This window comes from Lissotriton vulgaris, chromosome 2_2 (assembly GCF_964263255.1).
Source record: "Lissotriton vulgaris chromosome 2_2, aLisVul1.2, whole genome shotgun sequence".
Taxonomy (NCBI): Eukaryota; Metazoa; Chordata; class Amphibia; order Caudata; family Salamandridae; genus Lissotriton; species Lissotriton vulgaris.
This window is the reverse complement of record NC_141688.1, coordinates 325,126,783-325,151,885: the sequence shown is the minus strand read 5'-3', so window position 1 is coordinate 325,151,885 and position 25,103 is coordinate 325,126,783. Positions and strand designations below refer to the sequence as shown.

At 46.6% G+C, this 25,103-nt stretch overlaps 1 protein-coding gene across 1 annotated transcript in view; it reads right to left on the bottom strand.

Moving 5' to 3' along the window:
• Window positions 1–25,103, bottom strand: part of ACP2 (acid phosphatase 2, lysosomal) — a 214,533-nt gene that overhangs the window by 21,500 nt on the left and 167,930 nt on the right. The window contains exons 8-10 of the mRNA XM_086959716.1: window positions 19,075–19,163; window positions 9,782–9,888; window positions 9,518–9,693 (exon numbers count right to left, since the gene is read on the bottom strand). Of these exons, the coding sequence (XP_086815842.1) occupies window positions 9,518–9,693; window positions 9,782–9,888; window positions 19,075–19,163 (372 nt within the window). The remainder of the gene's footprint in view (window positions 1–9,517; window positions 9,694–9,781; window positions 9,889–19,074; window positions 19,164–25,103) is intronic.

Genomic DNA, 25,103 nt, shown 5'->3' with positions numbered 1-25,103 from the left:
AAGGATGCTTGGTAGGTATTGTGTGCCCTTGTTGGCTGGGGCTAGTGAGTGAAGTGTCGAACTCCTTCTTTTTCTGGAGGAGCACCGCTATTTTGGCTTTGAGTCGTTTCTTTTTCTTTTCGACCTCAAAGGATCTCTCGGTGTCCGAGCCTGGAGATTTTCTCTTCTTGTTCATACTTGCCTATGTCTCCGAGGGCAGTGTAATTCCCTTTGGGGGTTTGTGTTTGACCCTGGTTTTCGGTGCCTTGGGTGTCTTCCCTCGTCAGTGTCCCTTGGTATGGTTCCGTGGAGTTCTTTGTACCGTGGCTGGCCTTCGATCGCTTTTTTTCTTTGGCGTCGGACTGCTTTAGGCTGAGCTATATTATTGTGGCCCTTCAGTTCCGACGGATGTGTTGTGTATGGTGTCTTACCTTATCCGTATTCTTCTCTGTGTCCATCACCATCTTTTTGTGGCAGTGGGTTTTTCCGGAGTCTCCGTCCAGAATTTCTACGTCTGATCCTTTGTGCGTTGATTCTGCTGGAACTCCTTTGTCATTCTCGTCTCTGGAGATGCCTATGTCCTTCAGAGTAGGTTTCTTCAGTGCCCGGGACATTGTTGTGTAGTGGGCCTCTCTCTGCTTTCGGTGTGTCCTGAGGGTTTTCGGAAGGAACACCATGCAGGTCTCATAGTTCTGGTCCTTGTGGTCCTTTGGCAGGCAGAGGTTGCACACATCGTGTGGATCGCGTTGTACACATTTTTGGAGGCACTTGGGACAGAATTTGAAAGGTGTATTTTCCATGGCCCCTACCTTGCCATTTGTCGAACCTCAATGTTTTCGATATTGAAGAGGTTGTTCCCGGGGTGAGGTTGTGTTCTCCAGTTACGAGGTCGATGTTTGATGCTGGTTTTTTATTTGAGATCTCGAGTTTTTTCGGGGACTTTTCTTAAAATCTTCAGGGCGCCCCCTCTTGCTTCCAGACCCAACGGAGGAAAAAAGAATCTGAAGATGGCTACCACGCACAACAAGCTTCAGCGCGCCGTCTGACGTCACGCAGGGGACGTACCTGGCTTCAAATGGTGGTCGACGACGCCCGGAAAAGAAAAGTACAAAAAAAACACTGACTATTCCGGACCCCACCACCAGATGGCGGAATCATGCACAGCAGGTGAATCCAGAAAAGGAGTCACTCTGCAAAAGCACTGTATCTTACTAATATCCTTGCGACTTGTTCAAAGGTTTTTGTAGCAGATGTTAGGTTTCAAGTAGCTAAGCAGACTCAAAGCTCTGCCTTGAAAGTTGGAATCAAAGACTACAATGAACTAATCCTAACACCGTGGGTGGGAGGGAAAGTATTATGTTACTTAGCCTGTAAGCATCTGTTCTTGGCATGTGATGCTGCAGATTCACACACTTAGCACAAGTCCGCCATCTACTGTTGGGCTTGGAGGATTGCAAGTTGTTTTTTGTTTGAAGACGTTTTTCGAGTCACAAGGCTGTGAGACTCCTCCTTTTGGTGCTACTGCACATAAGCATCAACTCCATTGTTAGATTGTTTTGCCGCAGGCGGGTGAGAATGGAAATAGAGTAAGTCTTAGTTATGTGATATCCAGTCAGGACAGTCATGAGCCTTTCGGCATGATGGCATCCTAGATTGCAATAGTCCCACATGTCTGTCTACGTACGAGATGACTGCAAGAATGTCTCTCAAGTCAAAGGACACTGTCATAGGGTCAACTACAAGTGTTAAGTGTTGATAGACAGCCACACACATCACTCTCTGAAGTGGCGGAACTCACAAAACCTGTCCAAGTCACGATATTTTTTGGGCCCCATTCCCCAGGTTGATGAACAAACTGGCCCTCCTGGACTGAGCGGGGTTCATACCTGGGTGAGCCACCTCCCACAATCTCCCCATGTTTTTATCCATATTGCAAAACGTAGACCCTAACCTTGCTCTGGTGACGGTCTTCCTAGATGCCACAAAAGCGTTCGATTCTGTTGAATGGGATTACTTGCTGGGACTGTTACAGTGCATGGGAATGCCGGTGGGGTTCTTGTCCTAGGGGAGACTCCTCTATCAATTCCCGACAGCTAAGGTTCTGATCAATGGGCAGATATCCCAGGCCATTCCGATCACCAGAGGAACTCGGCAGGGGTGCCCGCTATCCCCACTGCTGTTCGCTCTCACAGTAGAGGCACTCGGGGCTAAGCTATGACAACATCACCGAGTTAAAGCATTGCGATGCCCCCTGTGTCAGATACTCATCTCGCTTTATGCAGATGACATCACACTATACATCAGAGACCCGCTGCAGAACTGGTAAGCAATCAATGCTGCAATGGGATATCAATACAAGACCGTACTCTCAAGGGGGGTTTGATGTCCCAAATTTGGAACTATATTATATATACGCCCAGGCCCATTATGCCTACTATTGGTTTCATCCACCCAGGTACATGCCACAAGTTGCGGTTGAAAAGTGGCTAGCGGACCCAATACCATTGGCAGGTATGATATGCAGTGCACCACAGCCCCACGAGACAGAGGCCACAGTCACATGCATGGCAGCTGCGTGGCGCCGAATCACTTCAATTTTACGAGCCCCCATGCTTTACTCCCCACTGCTCCCGCTACTGTATCACCCACAAATTCAAGTGCTACAGGAGACAGTATTCAGAACAACCGTAGCGAGTGCTGGGGAGACATATCACAATGGCGAAATCTGCACACTGGAACAGATGTTCGGGCCTATTGTTCCCACGCCACTAGACGTGTTTCTATACGTACAACTCGGCAAGGCGTCAAAGACATTACTCCTGCATACCCGTCAGAACCTCCCACACTAGCCCCACTTCACTCGTTATTACAGGCCACGTCCCCTGCATACTCTGTCTCAACACTGTATCATAGTATACACACTCAACAATAGACGGAGCAATGCCCCGCAAGAGCACATTGGCAAAAGGAGCTGGGAAATGCCATTTCTGACATGAGATTGTCTTACTGTTGTCTACAAACAGAACAAGTGTCGGCTAGCAGTAGATTACGGATCATTCATTTAAAAATGTTACATCGCCTGTACTATACACCAGCCAAACTGTATAGATTCAAGTTGAGAGATAATGATAGACGTGATAGACGTAACATGACAAACGCTGATTTCCTTCATCTGGCATGGACCTGCCCGGGCGTAGCAGACTTCTGTCGCCAGATCTTCGAAGCACTAGAGCAGATGACGTCACTGACACTAGAACCATCCCCACTGCAGGCCTTAATAGGGTGCACTGAGCTAGTAAATAAACCCTCCCGCAGATATGTCACTCTTGCACTGTTGATGGGCAAGCGCTGAATGGCATGTCGATGGGGGCGAGGCAGGGCTCCCAAGTTTAAGGAGTGGGTCAGAGATTTAATTTTCTGCCAAGTATAGATGCTTAACTATTCTGAATTGCTTCCCCTGAAATCCCTCTCCCCAAAGATATCTGGGAACCCCTGAAAGCATATCTTCTCATTCACCCACTAGGCCCAACACCCGTGAATTTGCAAGAATGACACTGGCGACAATGGTATACAGAACCGAACCCTTTCAGAAGAGACTTATATGCTACATGCTCTTCAAGATCCCAGAGAAAGGAGTGGTCTATTGTCAACAGACTGAGAATAGCTCATAAGCATTACTATGGTCCTATATCTCTACCCTAAACAGAGCATTATAATGGAGATGCTTGGCCACAAGACAAATGGAGGACCCAATTGTAACCTCTTTTTGGCATAGTCCTTGCAAACCAATGGCGATACTGTAAAGACCTAGAAGCTTTTAATGGTTCTGCCTCTCTGAAATTTGTATATGCCTACTGATATCGCAAACGAAATGCTATAATGCTTATTTGTTCCTATGTCTGTCTGTTTTTCTCGTTATACAAAACCAAATAAACAAAAACAAAAAAAAGAAGACCAACATTTTTGACACTGGCTTGATTATTCTCTGAAGTTTAGCGGGGTGTTCATTGAGAGAACCAAAGCATAGATTTGACTACACTCAGCAGAATTACACCGTTTTATCCATGCACATTGTACACACTCTCACACCACACAATCAATCCTTTCCATCAAACCATTAGTTTGCGGCTACCGAAATTCAGGAAAATGTGCCTTTCCTGGCCGACTAACTAGACATACTTATCTCATACCGAGGATTCAGACAAAAGGTTTCTGGAGAACACATCTTTGAGAAATTCAATTACCTAAACTGTGTTAGGTTGTGCCAAGAATTCCAGGTCATATAGTATAATCATCTAATGGAACAACAGCATAACAATACTTGCTGTTGATAACATTAAAAAGGGCCCATCAAATCGACCCCTTTCATCCATGGTCCATCATGAAGCTCAACTAGTTTGAAAGGAGGCTTGATTATAATAAACCTCTTAGCGCAGAATATCTTTAATTTCTTCCCTGCCCGATACATAGCATCCCAACATCCCTGTTGATAACAGTTAATCAAGAGTGTCTGCTTGAAAGCTCCCTCCACATGAGCCCCTTGGTGAGGAAGATGACAAGAAATACAATACAACACCTTCCCGGCCACCAGAGAACCCCCCACCCCTAACTGCCTAAGACAGTTGCTTTCTGAATGCTAGGTGGTTCTGAGTAAGACAGACTCCCGATTAGGTGAGATCTGTGAAAGGCATAAAGATAACCTTGTCTAAGCTACCCATCGAGTACATATTATCACAACTCTCATATTTCCTAATATTACATACACTCATTTTCTAGCACATTTGACCAAGTGACAGAAACAGTTTTTATTACAATTACTAAACCTGGTCGGGAGTCTGTCTTAAGGAGTGTCACTAGGCAGTTAGGCATTGCACAGCCACTAAAAGTCAACCATACAGTCATTAAAAGAATTTCGATAATCATTGTTTATCTTTGTTAAAATGTATCAAAAGGTGATAAAGGTACATGTTTGAACATGCTATGACTGTATATTTTTTATGGAACTAAAATACTAAGACATTGCTTTTTATTTCCAGATCTTCTTTCCCTCCCCTCCCAGTCAACAACCCCCAGCCCTGACGAAGGTGTGGCCCTTCTGGCCTGTCACCGAAACGCGCGTCGGCTTGTGTTTCCAGAAATACGGCACACTGTTTTATATCTATTAAGAGCCGCATTAATGTCATCTGTCTGGAATAACCTTTCTGATTTATGCAACAGACTTACCATCTCTGTGTTGCATACGCCAGGTTGATAGGAATGTTTGTGAGAATGAAAGTTGAAAGACAGAATATTAGATAGATTAATTTGGAAATTTGTGAGTATGAGAGTATGATTGAAGTATGAATTGTTACTGGGTAGGTCCCAATGTAGGATGAATTTCTCTCATTTTTTATCCCTCTCTGCACCAATGTATTTTGTTTGATGCCTTTATAAATATGCTGTGGATTTAATATGATCTCTATTTTTGTGCGATCTTTTTTACTTCAAATCAAAGAGTATACACAAAAAAATAAAAATATATATATTTGCTAAACACTTGTTTTTGAGTATAATTGGATTGACCAAATGGTATGTGCATTGCTAAACTCCTAGTCTAATCACCCCATATATAGTGGGATCCTATTTTTAGGACCATCACATCATTAGGCGGGGTTACGTTCTTTGTTCTTTTCTCTGCTTGTCCTCCTAAACCCGGGGTCTCCAACCGGTCGATCGCGAGCTACCGGTAGCTCGCGGAGACCCCGGGAGTAGCTCGTGTAGCCCTTCATGGGCTATTTACTTTTACGGCTGCATTTGCCCGCCCTCACCCAAACCAGCCACTCGGATTGGAGCTTAGCTGAGGGTGGGGGCGGGTGAAGAGGATGACGCTCCTCTCCTGGAGCTGCAGACTCTTCTCGTGAGAGTCTGACTCCTGTGAATTCATCGAGGGCAGAACGGCACGAAAAACAAGGTAAACAGAGGGCAGAAGGGCACGAAAACAAGTGGAAAACAAGTGAAACATAGGGCAGAAGGGCTCGAAAAACGAGGGTAACAGGGCAGAAGGGCACGAAAAACGAGGGAAACAAAAAGGCAGAAGGAAACGAAAAACAAGGGGAAACAGGGCAGAAGGGCATGAAAAACGAGGGGAAAACGAGGGAAACAGGGCAGAAGGGCACGAAAAACAAGTGGAAAACGAATTAAACAGAGGGCAGAAGGGCACAAAAACGAAGGAAACAGAGGGCAGAAGGGCACGAAAAACAAGTGGAAAACGAGTGAAGCAGAGTGCAGAAGGGCAAGAAAAACGGGGGAAACAGAGGGCAGAGGGGCACGAAAAACGAGGGAAACAGAGGGCAGAAGGGGCACGAAAAACGAGGGAAACAGAGGGCAGAAGGGCACGAAAAACAAGTGGAAAACGAATGAAACAGGGCAGAAGGGCACGAAAAACAAGTGGAAAACGAGGGCAGAAAGGCATGAAAAACAAGAGAAACAGAGGGCAGAAGGGCACAAAAAACAAGGGGAAAACGAGTGAAACAGAGGGCAGAAGGCCATAAAAAACGAGGGAAACAGAGGGCAGAAGGGCACGAAAAACAAGGGAATCAGAGGGCAGAAGGGCACAAAACAAGGGGAAAACGAGTGAAACAGAGCAGAAGGCCACAAAAAACAAGGAAAACAGAGGGAAGAAAGGCACGAAAAACAAGGGGAAAACGAGTGAAACAGAGCAGAAGGCCACAAAAAACAAGGGAAACAGAGGGCAGAAGGGCATGAAAAATGAGGGAAACAGGGCAGAAGGGCACGAAAAACAAGTGGGAAACGAGTGAAACAGAGGGCAGAAGGGCACGAGAAACGAGGGAAACAGGGCAGAAGGGAACGAAAAACGAGGGGAAAACGAGTGAAACAGAGGGCAGAAGGGCACGAAACACAAGGGGAAACGAGTGAAACAGAGGGCAGAAGGGCACGAAAAACAAGGGAAACAGAGGGCAGAAGGGCACAAAACAAGGGGAAAACGAGTGAAACAGAGCAGAAGGCCACAAAAAACAAGGAAAACAGAGGGCAGAAAGGCACGAAAAACAAGGGGAAAACGAGTGAAAGAGAGCAGAAGGCCACAAAAAACAAGGGAAACAGAGGGCAGAAGGGCACGAAAAACGAGTGAAACAGAGGGCAGAAGGGCACGAAAAACGAGGGAAACAGAGGGCAGAAGGGCACAAAAAACAAGTGGAAAACGAGTGAAACAGAGGGCCACATAAAAAGAGGGATACAGAAGGCAGAAGGGCACGAAAAACAAGGGGAAAACGAGTGCAACAGAGGACAGAAGGCCACAAAAAACGAGGGAAACAGAGGGCAGAAGGGCACGAAAAACGAGAAGAAAACGAGTCAAACAGAGGGCAGAAAGGCACAAAAAACAAGGGAAAAACGAGTGAAACAGAGCAGAAGGCCACAAAAAACAAGTGAAACAGAGAGCAGAAGGCTACAAAAAACAAGAGAAACAGAGGGCAGAAGGGCACAAAAAACGAGTGAAACAGGGCAGAAAGGCACAAAAACGAGTGAAACAGAGGGCAGAAGAGCACAAAAAACAAGGGGAAAACGAGTGAAACAGAGAACAGAAGGACACAAAAAACAAGGGGAAAACGAGTGAAACAGAGTGCAGAAAGGCACAAAAATTAGTGAAACGGAGGGCAGAAATGCACAGTATGGGCTCTGATGAAATTAGGCTTAAAGTCAATGAATCTGGGCGTGGGAGTGTCTCGGAAAAATGCGCGAGTTGCTTCGGGTTCAGTAGCTCACAACGATTTTCACTGGCCAGAAGTAGCTCTGACTACACAAAAGGTTGGAGACCCCTGTCCTAAACCTATCGGCAGCTTTTGATACAGTAGATCACAAGTTACTTTTGGAAGCCCAACATAGCACTGTTCTGAAATGTTTCTCCTCATTTTTGCATAACCTATCCCAACTAATAAAATCAACAACTCTATGTCAGACATATCCCCCATAACCAGAGGAATCCTGCAAGGCCCAGTCCTTTCTCCTGCACTCTTCAACATTTACAAGGAACTCTTCACTACCGTTCTAAAACAGGCAAATATCTCTTTTCACCTCTATGCCGTCGATAGCCAGCTCTACCTAGAAATATTCTCTCTAAAAGACATTCATCGACTTAACTTCACACTCTTTAAAAAAACTGGCTGTCACAAAAATCACACTTCAACCTCAAACTAAACCAAGACAAAAACGAAATTTTTGTCTTCTCCAATCACGACCACCCTTCAAAGATCCAAGAATGGATAAATAACCAGGACTCCCTAAACCAATCGAAGCACGTTGCAGTTTCAAAACTGCCTGTTTCACCCATAAAGCCGTAAACACTGGTAAACGAGATTGCCTCACAGCCAAACTCACTAAGGCACGACAATTGAGAAACCTAAGAAGCTCCAACACGCTCCTTCTCATCCCACCCAAAAGACAAACAAAAAGCCCTTTCCCTCTCTCTCAGGCAAAAACTCTAAAATCTAGAATTCTCTTCAAACACAAATCAGAACTAACCCCTCCTCCACGAGCTTCAAGAGACAACTAAAAGAATTTCTCCTCAACTGACATCCCTATGGGTAACAGCTGCTCTGTTATTTCTTGCCCTAATGAGGGCTATCACTGCCGCAAAGATTCTCCTAGATCCGATGCTCAAATCCTCAATCAAGCTGCTCTACTTTGGTTGTGGACTGTCTAGCCCTGAAACTGAACTTTTACTACAAGATTTTGAACTGATAAGTATCTAGAATCTGTGTTTATTAGTGTACTGTGACTGTTTATGGTTCTGTTGTGTATGTACTGAGAAGCGCTCTGATATCCCTCGAGTTGGGTCAGGGCTGTATTAAACTCCTAAAATAAATATAAATGAAAATGCCTCCCGCAGGCTACGTTTGCATTAAGTACAACTCAGATATATTTCTTAAGTGGATTAAATGCTAGTTTCAAAGTACTCTGAGTAACGTTCTTGTCCGTTCTCAACCATAATCCATCCCCCACAGGAAATTCTTCTGCTATCTTAGAAAAAGGCTGCAACCTACAATTTAGATTATTCTCTCTACCCCAACTCTCTTTGAAAAACGTGATTTCTACTCTCTAAAATCCCAAGATGGCCTGCACATTGCTTCTAAACATGGTGACTAAGCTGAAACTTCAAATGTACACTACCACTGCAAGATAGCGTTTTTTATTGCATGCATATGCCCACCGAATTTAGGCAGCTGCTAATTTTTCTGACTTATCTTGCCCATGCTTTTTGACTTTGTGCATGTTTTTGTGGATGGATATGTCCATGAATGCAAGAATTAGTCAGATGGTTGATAAATGGATGCTATTGGTATTTGCTGTGCGGATTCACAATGTCAGATCGTTTTCTTCAACCTACTCCCTTTGCTCATGTATAGACTGTATTTTTAGCTTTCTATATATTTATATATATTTTTACTTCTTGGACTTACTGATGTGTTTTATATTTCAGTTCTCTGCAGTGGAACTTGGATTCTTGAAATAAAATAAACTGAAATAATTTAAACCTTCTCACCAATATCTGAAGGGCCACTCGGGGTTCGACATTCTCGTTCCCGGTCCTCTGAGATAGCGGCTGTTGTGAGACGAAGAAATTCGTTCAGGGGACAGGCGAGAGAGCAGCCTGGCAACACGAGTGGGAAGGGGTCCTTTGCACTGTCGTTTCTGAAGTACATCTCCACAGAGAAATTACTGAGTACAAAGGAGAGACTGTATAAGAGCCTGGTATGAACGGATAACCCATCTGGGCACATCCCATGCACAGGTTCTCATGGCTTACCCAGAATCCTCCTGGTAAAGCTCCATGATGTGGCAGGCAGCATAGGGTGTCTGGATCCCATTGTAGACATTCAGAGCCGCCTGCAGTGCAACCACTGTGGTGTCGTGCTACGAAAAGTGTGAATGAGATATTAGCGGTACAGAGGCACACGCCACAAGTCGTAGGCAAAACCAATACAACACATACAAATATTTACAAACCTAACTGGCTCAAACCAAAACCAGCTTTTCACACAGACTTTCACAGGACCAATCAGCCCACACATTGCATATAATGTGAGACGGCTCCAAAGTGCAGTCATTCGGGGCATATTATGAAATAGGTCAGAAGTACAGAGACCTACTATGCAAATGTGAAATACTGATTTAATACCAAGTATACGAAGTATGAAGCGATGCTGATTAACAGTGAGCCAGATTGATGGCAGTGAGACACCTGGGTTAGAATTATGGATTTCGAAGTATTTTCATATCTAAATCCATTCAAAACAAATGTAGATATGTGGACGAGGACAGGTTGGGAGGGGATTCAACATCAAGACAAGCTTCAAGACTTGCTCCGGGGACCGCCACAGGCTCCCCATAGCCTCTGCATGGTACCAGGGCGCTGCCATGTGGAGCCCATCTCTAGCTCAAGGGCTCTGCTCTGCTCTGCTTCAGTATCTGCTAGAGTGGACCCAGTATTCTCACGCCCAGTAACGTGGAGTGCCGGGACACAGAGCCTCTCACTACTGACAGGGGTCATATCGCCCCTACAGAGACTGCTCCAGCTGACGTTTGAGGCTCTAGTGAGACACCTGGGAAGTGCAGACTTCATGAGACACAGCTGTAACTTGCTGAAAGGTGGCTATGAAGTACAGGACTTTACTCCACCCGAACCCTACGTCACGGTCATTTCACAGTGTGCACTAGTTGAGGATTACAGGATGGCAGTGAAAACCAAGTTACTTACCTTCTTTAACACTCTTTCTGGTGGATACTTCGTCTAACCGCAGAGTCATCACTTTGCAAATATCTCCAGGTGACAGACTGGATCCAGAAACTCAAAATACAGTGCTCCTGCTTGCTGACAGGTAGTAGTAATGAACAGAGGTGCATATCAGCACCACCGAGGCACGCTAACGCCATTTCTTTCACAGGCTTGTTTGCACCCTTGGCAAACTTGACTGTGCAGTTGGGAACTTTTCAGGTGGAAATGGACCAAGTCAAGTCAAGTCAAGTCAGAGGATTTATATAGCGCGCTACATACCCAGAGGGTCTCAAGGCGCTTAAGGAGGGTGGGGAATTACTTGTCAAATATCCACGTTTTAAGTTGCTTTCTGAATGCTAGGTGGTTCTGGGTAAGGCGAAGGTAAGTGGGAAGTGAGTTCCAGGTTTTAGCTGCCAGGTAGGAGAAGGATCTACCTCCCATGGTGGTCTTGTTGATGCGAGGTACCGTGGCAAGGGCTTGGTTGGAAGATCGAAGCTGGCGGGAGGGGGTGTAGAAGGACAGTCTTGTGTTGAGGCATTCTGGTCCAATTTCGTAGAGTGCTTTGTGTGCGTGGGTTAGGAGCCGGAAAGTGATCCTCTTATTGACGGGAAGCCAGTGGAGGTTTTTCAGGTGACCAGAGATATGTTCTTTACGTGGGATGTCTAATATGAGCCTGGCTGAGGCGTTTTGGATTCGTTGGAGTTTTTTCTGGAGTTTAGCAGTAGTCCCGGCGTAGAGGGTGTTTCCATAGTCCAGTCGGCTCGTGACCAGAGCGTGGGTGACCGTTTTCCTAGTTTCGGTGGGGATCCAACGAAATGTTTTTTTGAGCATGCGAAGAATGTTGAAGCAGGATGAGGAGACGGGGTTGATTTGTCTGTTCATTGAAAGTGAGGAATCCAGGATGACGCCCAGGTTCCGTGCGTGGTCTGTCGGGATGGGTGCTTTTCCAAGGGCTTCTGGCCACCAAGAGTCGTCCCATGCGGAGGGGGAGGTACCTAAGATGAGGACTTCTGTTTTATCTGAGTTCAGTTTCAGACGGCTGTGTTTCATCCATTCGGCTACTTCTTTCATTCCTTCGTGTAGGTTAGTTTTGGCGGTGCTAGGGTCATTGGTGAGTGATAGGATCAGTTGAGTGTCATCCGCGTAGGAGATGATGTTGAGGTTGTGTTGGCGGGCGATGGCCGCGAGGGGGCTCATGTATACGTTGAAAAGGGTGGGGCTGAGTGAAGATCCTTGTGGTACGCCGCAGATGACTTCAGTGGCCTCTGACTTGAATGGTGGGAGGCGAACTTTCTGGGTTCTTCCGGTGAGGAACGAGACTTTTAAGGCAGCACTGCTGTGCCAATGGGTGAACTGATGCCCATGGAGCAGGCTGGCAGATATCCAGTACAGGAACTTTACATGGCAGCGCAGTTCTAGCAGCCTTGGTTTGGGAGGAACGAGACCTCAGACCTTCTGGGGGCTGCTTCTTACCCAAAGTGTATCAGCTCTTGATAGAGGACTATCCTTCCTGAGGTGGCCGACCTTTCCTTACTCCCGGGAATCCTAGAAAAAGCTGAACATCCACGACGGTGGTCTCAGGGTACGATAAATGTAGAAACTGATCTAATCCATAAAGTCGCTCTTGTTTCGAGTGGTGAGACAGAGCAAGGAATGCCAGAAGGATAATAACGTCTGACATGAAAAGGTGTCACTACCTTTGGCAGGAATGCAGCTCCGGTCCAGCCTGTCCAGAAGAAGGAAGTATGAGGCGGCGAGACCAAGAGAGCCTGAAGATCACTCACACGACGAGCTGACGTTATTGTGACCATAAAGACAGTTTTAAGGTCAAGAGGTGTAATGAACAAATGTGCAATGTCTCAAAAGGACTACACATTAGGGAAGTGAGAAGCAAATCTAAGTCCCACTGTCGCATCACAAAGGTTTTTGGAGGAAACATATGTTGAAAACCTTTAAGGTATCTCATCACAAGAGATTTGAACAAGAGCGGCTGGTTCAGCAAACATAAAAATGCCAAAAGCTACAAAAAGGTTACTCACCCTCAGGAGTAGCTTTCACCAGACAATAGCGCGACCATCCCTGGAGAGGGGCTCTGTCTCCACCCACATCTTGGGAGCCAGGAGTACGTTTTGTTTGGGCCAACGTTGTGTGCTACCACAAAAAAGTGCCTGCCCTCCACGCATCTCTGATAAATTGTTTATTTATCCAGCTGCTGAGCTTGAACTTTCTGTGACACACACACATTATAACTTTAGGGTGTTTTCTCTGGCAGCGTCACAGGTGCAAGGAGGGCAGTCATTAACCTGGTCTGACGGGAATGTGTGACTGTCACCTGACTATTCAACCTACAGCATTGTTATTCTACACATATGCAAATCCATCCCCTGGTTACCTACTAGTATTGCTTCACATGACCATACAGACGTCCTTCAAAGCCAGACCTACTGGTGCCACCGACCCTGCTGTGTGTCCCTCCGTGTATGACGACAGATGCCAGCCCTCCCATTCCTTCGACCTAGTCACCATCTTCATAGTCTTTTTTTAATCTCTTGGTGACCTTAGTGTGTTAATTACTTTCCTCGTTTCTGCTGTCTTGAAAATCTCTGCAAAAACACCTCACCTGGTGGAGATGAGGGGATCGTAAGTGAATCTAGAAAATCTTTGAAGCTGCAAAACACCTTCCAGCAGTAAGAAGCCTTTCTGTTTTGAAGCATGAATGTTTTCTGGAGTCACAGGCTGTATTGAGATATGGAATAGAAGCTCCGCCCATTTTTTCGATTGATTCCTGTTACTGTCCTTTCCAAATCATTGCATTTGCTTCATGAATAGGCTTGTTAGTCCCTCCTTGGTACCGCCTTGTCTGCATTTGTACCCTCCCATGAGGACGGACTTTTTACTTGTGTTGTTACACAATTTGCTTTATGTACTTTGTGAGCACTATTTTCTTTAATGATTTAATGATCTTCTACTATTTCACCCACATCACAGAATGTCGCCTGCTGTTATATTGTTAATAGTGATGTATTTAATTTACAGCACGGTGGGCTTGAACTAGATCGGCCGTGCTTATTTATTTAATTTACATACGGTTTGCTTTCATTTTTGCGGCTGCGCTTATTTATTTATTTAATTTACAGCACGGGCCACTTTCTCTTTAGCGCCATGCTTATTTATTTAATTTACAGCGTGATCCGCTCAACAGAATCTTTATTAAATTATTTATTTTTTCATTTTGGGTACAAGCCCAAAGTTCACTTTAACCCCTTCGGCGCTGATGACGGAACCACTCAGTCACCAGCCTCAGTCGCGCTGTGCTTGTGACGGAGCGGTTCCGTCATGACCCGCTGAGCGCGCATGCGCAGAGCTGATTTTGTGCCTGTGCGGAGCGTTCTATTGAGCGGGCGGGGCCGTGACGGAACCGCTCCGTCACAAGCACAGCGCGCCCGAGGCTCGTGACGGAGCGGTTCTGTCACGAGTACGGGAGTGCCGCGCGGCCCCCCGCCCCACTAGCGCTGCGGCGCCGCGGAATAGCCACTGCAGCAAATGAGTTAATGTTGGCTGCGCCTCTTTCTTCAGACGCTGCTCACTATAACCTGAATACGGCGAGTAGCGTCTAAATAAAGGGGCACGGCTCCCATTAAAGTGGTGTTGCATTTGCAAGAGTTTGAGCTATTAGCACTAGAAATGACAATGCCGTTTATATATGTGTTGGTTTTAAAAATACACAAATAAAATGCATTGTCATTTACAATGACAATAGCTTAAACTCTATTGCATTGAAAAAGCTTGTTCCTCCTTTGAAACAGTGTTTGGACCTGTTCCACTTGTTAATGTAACGTCATCTTGTGAACGGTCACCTTGCTTCCTTCATTATTTGTACAGACCTCGCTGGTAGGTATAGGTGTCCAAACACAAAGTCTTCTGGGGCCAGGCTGCCGGGTTCAGGGTGGCTGGGATTGGGTGGCCCACTCATCCCCTCTGGATCGTTAAGAGGTCATGCGTATTTTGGAGAAAAGAGTTGGCAAATCTCCCTGGACGTTATATCGATGGGGCATTCCCTAGGGATCTTGGGTGATGAAACTTGGATGCGAAGCTTTGCAATTTTGCCTTTTAGTGGCTGGAGGACAGGTGCACGCGTGGCATGCCCTACAGGTGGAAGTTGCTCTTTACTACTACTTCTTTCAACTCCCGCTCATGTGTGGTGTTTTCCTGTCTACTTCGGTGCTGAGCTTTCTTGGTAAGTCTTTTGACACTTCTAAGATCCCTTTCTCGTGACCCATTTCCATATGTCTTGGGGTAGTCTGCACACCTTGTGCAACCTTGTTCTCCTTTGCTTGTTAAAGTAGGACATAGTTGTCGTATTGTCGGTTTGGATTAATACAGTCCTTTCCTTTATGTGTTTTTAGAACGCCTTCAGGGTTAGGGAAACCGATGAGTACCAACACATTATGAGCCACGCTGCCTCCTTTGGGTTTCATAGGCCTCTTTTGGGTTTCAACGTGGAGAGTGAAGTCAGTGAAGTACAGGAGCTTGATGTGGATCTTGAAAGAACTATGACGTGCAGTGACTTAGAACTGGGTGTAAAATAGATGAAAAGTGGGACGGGCTAAGATGGCGTATTGGTAAGACTCTTTTCCAGTCCTCCCTCTCAACACCAGCCAACAAACCTATGTAAAGCCATCTGCGGGGGTGGGGCGGGCCCCTATGCCCGATGCGCACTGCGAAGACTGCATTGGCAGGCATCTTTTAAGTCTAGGAGGGGTACGGCAGAGCCCGAGGCACCGCATACCTGACGGATTGCAAGGCAGCCAGACAGCAAAATGGCTATCTGCTGCTGACGGGGGCCATCAGAGCAGTGGGGAGCCTGACGGGTCTCCGGATGGGGGCCTGTGGGACTATGGAGAGCAGAGCCGAGCCGGGCCATCTGAGTGAGGCCACTGTTGGAGGCGCAGAGGGACAGGCAGCAGAGCAGGCCTGTGGCATCAGGGTCTGATACACCCTATCAAAGATTGGCACTCAAAGAAAAGGCTCGAAGAGGTAGGATCCGGCCAGCAGTGCTAAAGAGGTGACACAAGCAGGGTCTCCTTGACGGCAGCTTGGGCATCTAACGACGGATCCAGACGGCCCTGCATACCTGGTGGATTGAAGAACGGCACATCTGCATCTGACTGCAGTTGGACACCAACCTGGGACACAGGGGAATCAGTGACTTGGACCTTATCGGAGAAGGCCTGGGAAGGTAAGACTTTTGGGAGGTAGCACCTGCTCAATATAAGTAAAGAGAAGCGCTACACTATGTCTCCTTGGCGACTGCCGGGGTAGGGTCCCAGAAGTCCAAAGCTGCTGTAAAAGCAGCTAAAGCGCAGGAGTCCAGAAAAAGGTGTCAGATATGTAGCATGGGGCAAGGAAGTAGACCTGAAATAGCCCGCGCTGCTATCACACCGCGAAGGGATGGAAAATGACCTCCAATGCTCAAGAATTAGAAGCATTTGCCTCACGCTGGGAAGAGAGTGATACCCCAACAAGGGATTTTATGCCCGAGAGGCAATACTGCGGAGTCTCTGCAGGAATACCAGCCTGATATAAACCCCCAGGGGGCAGTCAACAGGGATTAGTCATTCTCCCACGTGACATACAAGTGTGATAGAAAGGAGAGCGCAGGCACAGAAATCGGCAATCCCATCCTGCTGGTGGTGAATTGCCATGCTTGTTGAGGTAATGGCATCCGGAAAGTAAAAAAGAGACACAAATGTCAGGGACATGTTAACAAGAAGCCCCGTATGGCACGCTCACAGTGGACATACAAGCAGCGTAGCAAGATCTTAAGGGGAAAAAAAGTCAAACAGAATCTTACAGAAATCCGTAACTGGGTCACAACTCTGGAGGATGTCGGGATGCAAAAAGAGGAAACAGATGCTAAAACAGGAACTACTGTTTTTAAAGGAAGAACAAATGGTTCTATGGACAGAGGACCTTATAAATTGCTCCAGGAAGCAAAAAAAAATGTTTTAACTCGCCGAACACAGAACCAGCGACATCTCTACAGGGTGCAATAGTCAGACTCACTGATGCTACAAGCTTCAGAGCATAGGCATCCTTGCACGTATACATCACTTCACCAACGAGGAAGACATTCTCCAAGTCAAATGTGAAAGGGAATCACTGAATACCAAGGAAATTAAATCTCTTTATTTCAAGATCTCCTATCAATCACCCTGCAAAGAGGTAGGGATTTGAAACCAGTCACAGATTTTCTTCATGGGTGGGACATCAAATATTTTTAAATGGCAAAATCTTTCACCAAATACGGTTCCCCACAGAGGTGGGCCTTATCCTGGGCCTTGAGACTTGGAGGATCCTCCTTAGGGAACACAAACAGAGTGCGAGTTCCCATGACGTCAGCGCTGTGGAAAGAGGGGACTGAATCGATCACCCAGGCCCCGAAAGCAGATCCTGAGGGAGCCCCCTCAGTCTCATGAGATGTCTCTAGATTCAACTTGACCCTGCAGAAGTCCCAAATCCTAATCTCTTAATCCCAAAATCAGAACCAGAAACACTTCAGGCACCATTTCCAATACTGTGGTCTGCCAAGGAAAGTACGTAATTATGGATCCAACTAGGAACAGCTCTTGCCTCCATCGTGTAAATAAACGAACAAAAGGTGCACGAGGACCTTGGGGTGCGATCAAAGAATGGTCTGTCCTATGCTAGGTAGAAGAGCAGCCATTAGAAGGATAAATCGCCTTAGAATACTAGGTGTTTTACCAACTCCCACTGCAGCCCCCCCAGCTCTATTGCCAACACAACAAAAAGAAATAAACTCTGCGGTGTGGGAAGGTAAGAAGCCGTTCATGTCGCTTGCACTTTCATATCAACATACTCGAGAGAAGGGGCACTGGAAGCTCCTAATGCGTCACAATACCACCAAGCCCAACTATGTCCGAGGGTTGAGTGGCCTGAGGAACAATAGAAGAACACTGGTGCTTCATGGGCCAGCAGGGCGCAGGGACTCATCTGGAAGGTGCAATGGCTGAACAGACTGCACAGACTCTGGGACTTTTACTCCTTCCCTTGAACAAAACCACACAATCAGTAGGAGATTCGTATCTCAGAAATACGGTTTCACATTTCCCTTCCCATTTACCCCTTTTATTTCCCATCTAGAGTTTACACTGGCCCTTAGCGACAAGCAAGCTGTGAATGCATCGGAGATATGATGAGCCAAGAAGCAGGGCGTACCTTTGATCATCTCAAAAATAGATTGGACCCTGCCCCAGACAGAGCCCCAACTTTACACTGGGTTTCAAATAGAGCGAGAAAAACAGCAGCTAGAGGTGGGTGCTCTCCAAAAACAGTGAGAAGCGTACTTTATCAGAATTATGCCGACACTTGCAAGCAGCTCCCGTACCGCCTAAATTCCAGGGACATTTAAGATGGGACAAAGACTTAGGCTGCACGCCGTACGACAAAGAATGGGTGAATAGATTTCACAAAACATTCACAATGGCGTGCTCCGCTGCCAGCCAAGAAATGAGAACAAAAATAACTACACACTGGTCAGATCAATGTTGGAGGGGATGCTGGAACATGGGAAGATCAGTTCGGCTTCTCTGGCATTGCCCCGGATTGACACAATATTGGGAGGAGGTGTTGGATGATCGGGAAAAACTCGTGGACAATAAGTTCCAAAGTTTCCTACCGTAGGTTTTACTGGTTCTTGCAAATAGGCTAATGTACTCGCTTCATTCAGAGGGAAACAAATAGTGCTAGAATTAAGCACACCAACCCAAACAATTCGCTCATTGGTGGGTAGAGAAGCTCCGAGAACATACAGCCTTGGTTACACCGGGTTTGGGGACTGAGGTGCATGAAAAACTGACAATGTCGATGAAACACTCTGGCAAAGGAGCTTTCGGAGGTGGAAGCCAGTTCCTTGAACTCCTTACCTCTGAGTTCAGAGAGCTCACCTGCCCTTGAAATTTGCAAGTATTGCATATCTTGAAGTGTCAGTCAGCAACCATCTCTTCGTAGCACTTTGGGACTACTAGGGGTTCGGTCTGAATTTAGACTTCTAATCAAATGGCAGTTTCCAATCAGACACAGATCATCTGGTCAGCGGTCATCATATTGATTGAATGTATGAGGTTGGTAGGGAGTTGGGTGGCAATGGGGGGTGTGGGGTGTTGAGATGGAAGCGCTGCTTAAAGTGCTTTGAATATATCTACTGGCCTCAAGGTGGAAGGCACCAACGCCTGCACCCATTTGCTCTACAATAACAATAATAGAAAATTGATCAATAAAATGAATGAAGTGCAGGTACTTACTGCAGAATACATGATGACTTTCAAATGCTGCTCTTTCGTGCTTTTGGCCACCTCAGTGAAATTCTTCAGTATTTGATCCAGTAGCAGGCCTATTGAGAGAACACAAGTTTTATTTTTCATTTACAGCACTACGATAACCCAGTAACCTCAGGACGAAGCATGGAGAATAATGACATGAAGATGGCATATGTTTCTTAGCCTGTACACATGCGTGCAGTGCTGTAGATTCACATGCTCTGCATACTCCTGCCATCTACTGTTGGGTACAAACGTTTGCAAGCTGTTTTTCTTCAAGAAAGTCTTTAGAGTCACGAGTTGCAGTGGCTTCTCCCTTAGTTGCCGATGCACATGGGTACAGGCTATATTAGATTGTTTTTCACACAGGAGGTGAGCGCAGAGATGGAGCAGATGATCGGACACTGGTAACCATGCATCAATGTATATACAAAGAGTTTAAGGAAGGAATTTAAGTGATCAACTGCAACAACCAAAGGCTCCCGGGCGGTGGGTGGGCATATCTGAATCAACAGCATTCCAGGTTACGAAAAGATGCTTACCGTGTAATCACCCTACCTACACTGATTGTGTGGCTGTGGATACACGTGCTCTGCAGAGACTGGAAGGCAGCGTTTCCCTAACCGGAGGTTACCCAGTGGATGTTGTAGAAGATCTAAACTAAGTATTTTGAACAGTCTTGCCAACTAAGACATCCACACAGTAATGCTTGGTAAACGTGTTTAGAGTGGACCACGAGGCCGTCTTTAAGTATCAGCTTTGGGGACAATTCCTAGGAAAGCCATAGTAGCCCCTTAAGTGTGGAATGTGATCTAGGTGAGGCAGGCAAAGTTCTTCTAGCCTTAATTTCGTGGGATGCATTTTTCAATTCATCTGCAAAGGTATAGTAGCACCTGAGGCACACTGAACACCAGGGGTGGGTACCATGTCTGGCTGAGGAAAGAAGAGCGGCAGCTCTATGGTCTGGTTGAGATGCAAGGGAGATCCCACCTATGGATAAAACTAGGGCTAGTTCTGAGATAATTCTGTCATTATGAAATTGAAAGAAAGGCTCCTCCCTCCAGGATGAGGACCTGTAACCCGCTAACATGCCTTAAGGATGTAATAGCGACAAGGAAAGCAACCTTCCAGGAGAGGAATTGAAAGGGCATACATGTAGTGGTTCATAAGTAGGGCCCATGTAGGCTTCCCTGACATGGAAAACTATATGCACGCAGCCCAATGCAATATGCCCTGGAAAGGCATAGCCCCTCCTTACACAAAGCCTTGGGTGCTCCTGGAATAGGAAATAGGTATGCTCGGCCCTTCTCCTACAACACATCCTGTGGCCGAGACCTCGTGATCGTTTTCTATTGCACTAATCGCCTCTTTATGCTACCGCAACCCTTCTACGACACTAGGATAGGGTCAACGGCAGTCAGGCGGCCACTACTTATCCCTCCGAACCGTTTACCACAGTACATAATTCAGATATTGTGTCCAGGCACTATTGATGCCTGCTTTGTGGAAGGGGCTGTCCCCCGTAATGGAAGACCTATATAATGATGGAGTCACCTTAGATAGAAAAAACTGGAGACAACACTTCCTCCGATGAATTCCGCCTCAAACAATTATTACACCGGGTTAACTCACCCATTGTAAAAAAACAAAGATAGTAGACCATGAGATTTCCTTGGTACACCTTTCTGCACAAGGGTCGACTAAGAAAGGCCTTGCCCGCCTGTACCGGGCTCTCTATAAACTTTCATACCAGTCATGTTGGAAAGAGGAATAAGGGAACCTCCATCCCTGATGAAACTATGCAGCAGGTATTACTTGTCTCCCTTGTTTTTGTCCCTGATCATTTGTAAAGCGTTCTGATACCCTCTGGGGTCATGTATAAAACTTGATACAACACAACCACAAACCTGACTTACATTCATGTTACAGGGTGTATATTTTTCTATGACCCCCGTTTTCCTATTCACGTTTGACTCTTTCTGTCGGTCCTGATGAAACGTCAAAGATCCAGTATGGACCTCTAGGGTGTGAAACATGTCGACCCCATGAACTTTTACACTCCTCACTTTTCGTGAATTTAACTTGCACTCCTCATTGGTGGAAGGTCTGACAGTTCTTTCTTGTTTTTAACCATATTGAACGGATCCAAGAATATTGGGGGTACTGTTACGATAGTTTTAACTCACCTTCACACTAACCCCCCACACACCTGCACTCACCACTATGGCATTTGTCGTACAAGATCCCCGCTAAAGAGCTCTCTCGCAGGGACCATGGGGGACTGCAGCGCCAACCCAACGAGGAGCAAAAACGCCCTATGATGAAGCGTGACACCTTAGCTGGTGTGTGAGGGCAACTCTTCAAATTTGAGGAATTTCCCCGCTAGCCATTCTATCCAACCTGATACTTATCTTACTTATCTACTTGAGATAAGTTACTTTCCATGCTGAGATCACCCTGGTCATTTCCCTTCTATATGCCCCTCCTCCCCACCACCTCCTTTATTGTGCTAATAGGTTTTGTTTCCCGCTTGTATAATTTAAAATGTTTTTACATAAACGTTTTTAAAAATACTAATAATAATAAAAGGAGGACCCATGAGTCTGGTATGGACAACTTTAAGGTTCCAGACAGGGGGCCAGGTGAACTCTGGGAGGGATAACCTGCTTAAGTCCATCCATAAAAGCCTGAATGACATGGATTTTGAATAAGTGTTCTCTGTTCTGCATGCAGGCTGCAATGGCGGCTAAATGAAGTTGTATGGAAATGTAAGCTAGGCTTGATTTTTGCAAGTGGAAAAGGTGACCGATAATATCCTGAGCTGCAGGTTTGAGATGGTCCAGGTGCATAAAAATTCAGCAGCTGACAAACTTTTTCCACTAGGCAGCATAACAGGTTCGCATAGTGGGCCTGCGATCTTCCTTCGGGGTGCCCATGCATTCTTGAGGAGGATTAGGATGAACAAACTATAGGACTCCATGAGCCAGATTGCTAGATTGATCTGCCTGCGATTGGAGTGTCTGATTCTCCCTTGGTTCTGCATGAGAAGGATCGGCTTCTTGGGGAGCTTCTCGTGGAGAATAAGGAATATCTCCAGGATGGTTGAGAAACAAGATTGTCTGGCCCAAGTAGGAGGCAACAGGGTGAGAGTAAAGGGCATTTGCTGAAGCTTGCGGCCCACACAGAGGGAGTGAGAGAGGAGGAAAAGTTTACGCAAAGCTCCCTGACCAATCCAAGGACCCATGGATACTAGGTGTGGGAATCTGGAGCTGAGGTATCGGCATTTTGCGTTTTTGGGCGGGGGCCTAGAGGATCTAACCCCCTCCTCACCAACAGCAGAAGCATGGAAGTAGGACGTGTGAGTAGTGTTCCAACTTGCGGCCTTGTTGCTACATCCTGCTGAGAAGGCCTGCAAAGACATTGTCCCCTGCCATAAGGTACTCCACCCAGAGGTGAATTCAATGGTTAACTCCCCAATGCCAAACGCTCTGCGCCAGTGTTGGCAAATGTGGTGGGTGGATGCCACCCTGCTTTTGAAGATAGAACACAGCGATCATGAGATCGGTCTTTATAAGGAAGACTTGGTGCTGAATCTCTTGAAACAAGGCCTTCAGAGCTAGCTGGATGGCCAGGAGGTCCAGGTAGTTGATGTGGAGACCCTTGTGTTGCAGTGTTCACAAGACCTGAACAGTGATTTAGCATATCAAGGCCCGGGGCTTCAAAGCCCTGCCACCTTTGGTAAGTGACCCCGGCTTCCTTTAAAGCTATGAGATGCCACCCCCTGCCCGGAGGCACTTTTGTCACCAGGACAAATGGGAACTAAGCTATGCAAGTTGGTGTGTTGCACCACCAGGTTAGTCACGCCCCTAAGGTGGGCTGCCTGATGTGCTCCACGAAAGAAGGATTCCACCATCTTGATTTGAATTATATTGAGAAATCTGGGACAGGGTTATGCTTACTCCCCACAGGAAGTGGTCATATAGTGGGGGTAGCGACCCTAGGTGTTAGACCTGGCACCTTGGCGTGAGTCTCCCTTCCACTTTTTGTTGCTGTGCCTCATGTGTTTTGCTGGTGTTAGCTGCTCAGAGCACTGTGCCACTGCCAATCAGTGCCACAGTACAAGTGCTCCCTTTATAAATTGCTATATTGATTGGATTCCCTGATTGGCTTATTTGGTTTACTATCAGACCCTAGTACAATGCACCAGGAGTGTCCAGGGCTTGTAAATCCAAATGCTGCTGGTGGGCTTGCAGCACTGGTTGTGCCACCCACAAAAGCAGCCTTGTAAAATATGGCTAAGGTCTGCCATTGCAAAGCCTGCGTGCAGTATGGTACCGTCATGCTGACTGGGCAAGTGCACCCACGTGCCAGTCACTAAACTTTCACTTTACTTCATGTGAGTCACCCCAATGGTAGGCCCAAGGACAGGGTGCATTGTAAGCATAAGGTAGGACAAGCCCTGATGTGTGTGGCATGTCCTAATAGTGAATTACAGCCATTTTCGTTTTTCACTATTGCAAGGCTACCAGTACTCCATAGGCCAGAATGGGCTGTTAGAATTATTACAGTCTATGATCCTAACAGACTTAGAGAACATGGTAGAAATTCGAGTTTAGTATGCCTGAACTCAGAATAATAAAATACATCTTTTAGTAAAGTTTATTTTAATATTCTGTGCTTGCCTAACCTTTTCAGCCCGCCTCTGCTAGGATGTGTATATGCTGTCTGGTTTCTGTGAGTGACAGGGCTGGGGAATTCCAGGAGACAGGCTGGGGCAGCCCGGTGGTGAATAGAGAGATTTACATCCAGTTGGGTGGGAGGAGTGCACCTGGACTCTGAATAGGACTGTGTCTTTCCCCCACAATGCTGGCTCCAGCCCATGGGGAGCGTCTAATGTCTCTGCCAGGCACACTGAATAGAAAAGTCAGAGTCATGTCAATAAAGTGCTCAAGTACTGGACTGGACTAGGCAAAGGCCCCCTGGCCTCAGAGAACAAAAGATTAGGGGTATAAGTATTGGGACCCTGCTCCCAAGAAAGTAGATCCTGCTTAACAAGAAGAAACCTCTGCCTGAGGAGAAGGAACTGGGAAAGCTGTAAGGAGGAGTGCTGTCCCTGACCTGGGGGATTGGCCTGCAGTGGTTGGCTTGCTGCTGAAGGAGAGGAGAAAGACTACAAAGACATTGCTTCAACTTGTGCTTATAAGATTTCCAAGGGCTTATGAGTGAGCTTGCCCCTGAACAAAGTCCCAGGACCAGTGGACTTCACCCCCCTTGAAGAGAGCTGCTGAACACGCTGTTTTCCCTGTAGCACCGAAGCAGGGCACCTTGTGCGCCTCGAAGGATCAACGCGTACACTGGGAAGCCCCATGCCAAGCAGTCAGCCTCGATCAACGCGACTTTGTGGCCGCCCCTTGAGCTGTAGCTCACACCATAAAAGGAGGACTCCGCACCACACATTGTTTTCCCCCCCTTCGAATCGAACTGCTCAACGCGCACCCTGCCACTGGTGTGGAAAGCTGCAGCGCGTAGAGCGGCTGGGTACGTCTCGCCCAACTACAGCATACTGTCTGCCTCGCACCACGCTTAAAGGACTAAGTAAGCGCCAACTATCAAGGTACGGCTCGTACGCCACACCGGAACTCAATCGCACCGCACAAGGCACTATCCCCTCGAACAACGCAACTCTGAAGTCTACGATCCGCACCCAGGACGTCTACGAGCCGGAGCTTGCACCGAAAAAGGAGGACATTGCTGCCTGCAACGCTTCTGTTTTCCAATGCATCGTCTGTGCCGAACACAACAACTAAGGTACTGTGAATGACTCACACCTCAGTGGTGTACGCATCGGACCGGAGCGTCCGCGGCGCCCTTTTGACTCTGTTAGACCTTTTCCCATCTCCGTGAGAGTCGGACAGAGGGTGCGAAGCGCACAGAAATAGAAATTACGCATTTTTAAAGAACTCTTGATTGCTAAACAGTATTGTGGGTTTTGTGTCGTTATTTGGTCTTGTGCT